This window comes from Limulus polyphemus, unplaced genomic scaffold (genome assembly GCF_000517525.1).
Source record: "Limulus polyphemus unplaced genomic scaffold, Limulus_polyphemus-2.1.2 Scaffold477, whole genome shotgun sequence".
Taxonomy (NCBI): Eukaryota; Metazoa; Arthropoda; class Merostomata; order Xiphosura; family Limulidae; genus Limulus; species Limulus polyphemus.
Genome location: NW_013666087.1, coordinates 49,135 through 55,610, shown reverse-complemented (window position 1 = coordinate 55,610; position 6,476 = coordinate 49,135). Strand labels below are relative to the sequence as shown.

The following is a 6,476-nucleotide window of genomic DNA, read 5'->3' as shown; positions in this document are numbered from 1 at the left end:
CTTGTGTATATTAATGGTTGGAAATGGCTTGAATGGGTAATGAAGAAAACTTTAATATAAGTTTAACTTAACAGCAAATGTACAACGTTTCGACAAGGTTTTGTCATCATCAGGTACAAAACCCTGTTGAAACGTTGTACATTTGCTGTTATGTTAAACTTATATTAAAGTTTTCTTCATTACCCATTCAAGCCATCTCCAACCATTATTAGTCTCAAAGTGGGTTCCTCGTCATTGAATTTGAATACATATATATTATTCATACCTTCGGTGTATAGGACGCAAGCAGATTTTGACATCAAATTTTAGGGTAAAAAAGTGCGTCCTATACACCAAAAAATACGGTACACCTTTTATAACATTGCTATCAAATATGACTAAAGTCCATAAAAAAACTGATGCAGGAGAAGCTCATTACATTGTGAATATAAAGCACCAATAAATACCACATATTTCTATAGCCAACTGAAAAAAGGACAAAACTATAATGTTTGAGTTATTTACCTTTTTTTATATACCTGGTCCTAATTCTGTACCAGATGTTCCCTGCATTACTGAACTGTACATGTTGATGGCGACCATCAATAAACACAGAAGCATTGGTCCAAACAAAGCACCTCGGAACCCTAAACAAAAGACTCCACCAGCTATAGCCAATCCTGTGAGATATGGATGACCACCCCTAATCAGACAAAAAAAACACATATTATATTGCTGAGTATGAGTCAAAGATGCTATCTAAATGATTAATATATGACTTGGTGGTAAATATTAGCTGGAAAAACTGGAAGGAACATCAAAATATACACGAGGGTGACTAAAATTATACATATTTCGATGGTAGTATAGTTTTTATGTTTTGTTTGTTTGTAATTAAGTACAAAGCTATACAATGGCCTATCTGTACTCTGCCCACCAAGGGTATCGAACCCGGATTCTAGCGTTGTAGTCAGCAGACATACCGCTGTACCACTGGGTAGCCATTTATGTTTTTGTGACAAAATTCAACCTGTGTTTAATTTTTCAATTATATGTATCAAAGTATTCATGCTTTTTTTGAGAAAATACAATTATAACTCTTTAGCAGCTGTAATAATGTATGAAACCAGTATAGCAGGAACAAATGTTAAAAGGAAAGACAAATGTATGAATAATGGCACAATTCTATGATGTGTGAAAAATAAAAAACAGTAGATAGTAGAAAGATATTAGTACGAAAATACATAGAATTTATGCTTAAATTGTCATTTAAACTTTTCCTAAAAATACTGTGAAGATCAAGTTTCATTTTTAAAGAAAAAAGTATTATTTCTCTTGACACAAACTAAACCATTAAAAATACTATGATCATTTTATGATAATGTAATACAATCCTTACTTAGGTTTCTTAACCAAATTAATAATAAAAGCAGACTCGACTAATTCTGTGATAACACCAGAACAACAAGCCATTTCATAAACTGTTAGAATAACAAACTGATTGTCCCGTTATGTTTAAGAAAAAATATTTTTTAAATAATATGTAATCATTTAAGAACAAGAATTTTGTCCCTAACTGAAAAAAAAAAGAAAAAAGAATTCTTGAATTTTTTCAAAAATAATTTTCAAGTCAGCATGTAGAATATATTTTCTTATAAAGTTTTCTTAATATTTTCTTTAACCTCCTAATGTGGTTGGCTTGATACAGTAGAACGATGGTCAGAGGACAATGTCACGTTATAAACGACAGCTTTACTTCCCGGAGAAACTAATTGAAGTAACTTTAATCATTAGCTATCAGGGATACAAAGAAAATCTTATTTCCCTTCTTGTTGAAGCAATTCAACAACTAAGTTTAAAAGAAGACTGAATTTGAAGGCAACTCACAATACCTTAATAGATTTGAGCATTTATTATAGAAGAATTATTTGTATTAAATTTTGCGCAAAGCTATACGAGGGCTATCTGCACTAGCCATCACCACCCACTGCTAACTCTTGGGCTACTCTTTTACCAACAAATAGTGAGATTGACCGTCACATCATAATGCCTCCATGGCTGAAAGGGAGAGCATGTTTGGTGTGATAGGGATTCAAACCCGAACCACCTGGCCATGCTGAGCCCTTATAGAAGAAACATGTGAAAGTGAAATTGAGATTTTTAGGCCATCTACTATGGGATATCTATGTATAATGTACAACTATTTGTGAAGAAAGAAGAAAAAAAAAAAACATTTTAAAATTTTAAATAAAAAAAAAGTTTGAAATTACAAAGAAAACCAATCTGAAACTAGGTAAAAATTCCATGAAATTTGAGAGTTATCAAATATACGCTGAAATTGAGTACATCAAAAATTGCTGAATTACATCAGATTAATAGTGATGTATTTGTAGAGGATACACACCCTTTAATTTCACTGTAGATGGCACTGTCAACAAAAGAAGAAGGAGCAAGTTGCCCAATAAACATGAGCCCTGCACGAAATATTTGTCCATTCACCAACCACAGCTCCAAAACTGCAGGTAGACAAGCCCAATAGGCACCAAGAAACGGGACAGCCCCAAATATGGCAGCTAAAACTGGAAAATACACACAGTTTCACATCTTAAATACATCATTCCAAGCAAATTAAGACATTAAAACAAGTGTCTAATGATGACTTACAAATAAAATTTGTCTTATTACTGACTTGGTTATCAACTACAGACAACAAACTTAAAATCTCAAACAATTGTTTGCTTTATCCTTGCTTTACAATGTTAGCTACATTAAAATATTTAACTGGTATAATAACTTTTCACTCATGTTATAGTAGTTTAGAGAAGTGAAATCATCTCTCAAGCTGTATCTAAAATAATTAACAAAATACAAAGATGCTCATTTATTTTGGTAGTTAGTGTGTCATCGAAAAGAAAATCTTCACATTATTAGAAAAGCTGCTGAAAAATACACAAAACAGTTGACAATTTCTTAACTTACCAGATGGTATATATATGATATTAACATCAAAAATGGTGTGAATCAGCCATGTGTACAGACCATAGAACATAGCCATCTTGAAAGAAGCAGCAAATACTCCATTTATGGACTGTTCCACTACATCTCCTACTTTGTTACCTGCTCCACCAGATGGCAGCAGCTTGCTGACTAGTTCCACAGGCTTGTAACAAGTATTACTAGCACACAGCAAGTAAAATAAAGCTGTTGAAAATACAACCTAAAAAATAACATTTATGTGAATAAACCTTATGTGAACCAAGTTTCCTCCAGACAGAAAAGATTCATATGATTATGTGAATTAATGATACGTACAAAAAAAGTCTGAAACTAATTCATGATATTTTGGTCACATACAAGCTAAGTATGTTTCATTAGAAATCAAAGTAAAAACACTTTAAAACAATTTTCATGAAGCTTTTTCGAGCAATATTTTATTTCTAATTGTAATTGATTTGATTTGCTTAAGTTCCAAGCTGTACAAATGGCTATCTGCATTGTGCCCATCACTGAGATTGAACCCTGAATTTTAGTGTTTATAAGTCCTTAAGCTTACCACTGAGCTATTTGAAAATATAAAAACTATTACGAAAAATAAAACTTATTTTTAGTAAATGGTCCTGAAGCATAAAACCTCTGTCATTGGAAGCATTTATATATGATATGTCCTTTAAACATTTACATATATAATATATTCATTTTAATTCATTATATTAAAGGTACCATAGATCTTATTCTTAGATACATGCCATTAATTTAAACTATCTTAGAATTGAGCAAAATGCATAACTGGTAATGGATGTGACAAATGTAGTGTGGTTGGAATACTATTATTATACCTTCTTCAAATTTTTGAAAATCTATCAGGGATGTCAAGGATGATTCCAGCAATGGATGTAGTACAATGTTACATGCAATTACAGACAAGGATAATTCTAGCAATGGATGTAGTACAATGTTACATGCAATTACAGACAAGGATAATTCTAGCAATGGATGTAGTACAATGTTACATGCAATTACTAGTCAAGGATAATTCTAGCAATGGATGTAGTATAATGTTACATGCAATTACAGACAAGGATGATTCCAGCAATGGATGTAGTACAATGTTACATGCAATTACTAGTCAAGGATAATTCTAGCAATGGATGTAGTACAATGTTACATGCAATTACTAGTCAAGGATGATTCCAGAAATGGACATAGTACAATGTTACACGCAATTACTAGTCAAGGATGATTCTAACAATGGATGTAATACAATGTTAAATGCAATTACTAGTGAAGGACGATTCTAACAATGGATGTAATACAATGTTACATGCAATCAATAGTCAAGGATGATTCTCACAATGGACGTAGTACAATGTTACATGCAATTATGGACAAGAATCATTCTAACAATGGATGTAGTACAATGTTATGTGCAATTAATAGTCAAGGATGATTCTAACAATGAACACAGTATATTGTTACATGCATTTATAGTCAAGGATGATTCTAACAATGGAAATAGCACATTGTAACATGCAATTATAGACAAGGATGATTCTAACAATGGACATAGTACAATGTTACATCCAATTAATAGTCAAGGATGATTCTCACAATGGGCATAGTACAATGTTACATGTAATTACGGTCATGGATGATTCTAACAATGGACGTAGTACAATGTTACATGCAATTATTGTGAAGGATGATTCTAACAATGGATGTAGTACAATGTTACATGCATTTATAGTCAAGGATGATTCTAACAAGGAACGTAGTACAATGTTATATGCAATTACTAGTCAAGGATGATTGTAACAATGGACATAGCACATTGTTACATGCAATTATAGTGAAGGATGATTCTAACAATGGATGTAGTACAATGTTACATGCAATTAATAGTCAAGGATGATTCTAACAATGGATGTAGTACAATGTTACATGCAATTAATAGTCAAAAATGATTCTAACAATGGATGTAGTACAAAGTTACATGCAATTACTAGTCAAGGATGATTCTAACAATGGACATAGCACATTGTTACATGCAATTATAGTCAAGGATGATTCTAACAATGGATGTAGTACAATGTTACATGCAATTAATAGTCAAGGATGATTCTAACAATGGATGTAGTACAATGTTACATGCAATTAATAGTCAGGGATGATTCTAACAATGAAAATAGTACATTGTTTCATGCAATTATAGTCAAGGATGATTCTAACAATGGGTGCAGTACAATATTACATGCAAATTACTAGACAAGTAAACTTGCACAAAGGTAAACAATTTTCAATACTAAACAAAAAAAAAGAATTTTAGGAAGGTCAAAAAGGGAAGGATCCCAGAGTAATGATTGAAGTAAGGTAAATGATGTTTGTCATTACACCTACAATAAATTCACTTTTCTTTAATTCACTGCCTATCAAACATTGCAATTCATCAAAAAATACTGTCATCTACAAGTTACACAGAAATTACTAAATACCTAAAACTTTTAAAGTTCGATACTCACGAAATCAAGAAGAAAATTCAGAAGAGCTGTTCCTCCTCCAAACAGTAAGGAGAAGATTGCTGTCAGGCTACTAAATGCTAGACTGAAGTTATTGATAATAACTGTCCAAACAGATTCTAATACCTACAGTAAAACACAATCATTACTGCATTTTCTTTACAAAGTGATGTCAAAATATTGATCTGAAAGCTTGAAGTACTCTTTGACAAAAAATAACAATTTCTTACTTTCTAACATTTTCTGACGTTGATAAATTTTTAAAAATGTCTTTTTTGTGATCCATGAACTTGAGCATACATTTGAAAACATTTAATAAATTTTACACAATAGCTTTTTTGTAAGATGAAATGTTAAAACAACTTAAATGTTCTACCACTAAATGAAAAACATATAGTGTAGAGTATCACAAAGTAGGTTTTAATACATGATAAAAAAAACATATGTAAACAACTTCTTTATTATCTTTATTAATTGAGTAACAATAACCAAATCTATCATCTACATTTATTGTTCTATCAAAACATTTATTAACTTTACCTTTAGAAATCTTAGTTTCAAGTTGAATATAAAATTAAGCCAGTTTAGAAGACATACAAGTAACAAATACATAACTGTTATCAGTCAATCCTCAAAATTATATGCAGCCTGACTGTACAATGCAAAAAAACTTTTTTGTTATTAAATTAATAGCACTCATTGGATTGAGTTACAATTAAAAATAATCTAGACAGCAATGCACACACACTCATTCACTCACAGTTTCAACAAATGTTCATGGCCTTAAAATAGTAACTAAACATAAACTATTAAAAAGACAGAATAATATTAGGTTGTCAAGAAATTAATGTCGTGTTTTGGAAAGCTTTCATTAACCGCCCTCCCAAAAACGTACCTCACGTATAATAGTTAAACGAACCACCTAAACGTCATGTTAGTGTAGCCTGCATAATGTGTAAAGTTTAGTATACTCTAATCATTTAT

At 31.2% G+C, this 6,476-nt stretch overlaps 1 protein-coding gene across 1 annotated transcript in view; it reads right to left on the bottom strand.

Moving 5' to 3' along the window:
• Window positions 1-6,476, bottom strand: part of LOC106458498 (transmembrane protein 245-like) — a 40,167-nt gene that overhangs the window by 6,599 nt on the left and 27,092 nt on the right. The window contains exons 8-11 of the mRNA XM_013918019.2: window positions 5,496-5,618; window positions 2,959-3,196; window positions 2,384-2,558; window positions 505-682 (exon numbers count right to left, since the gene is read on the bottom strand). Coding sequence (XP_013773473.1) covers window positions 511-682; window positions 2,384-2,558; window positions 2,959-3,196; window positions 5,496-5,618 — 708 coding nt within the window. The 3' untranslated portion in view covers window positions 505-510. The remainder of the gene's footprint in view (window positions 1-504; window positions 683-2,383; window positions 2,559-2,958; window positions 3,197-5,495; window positions 5,619-6,476) is intronic.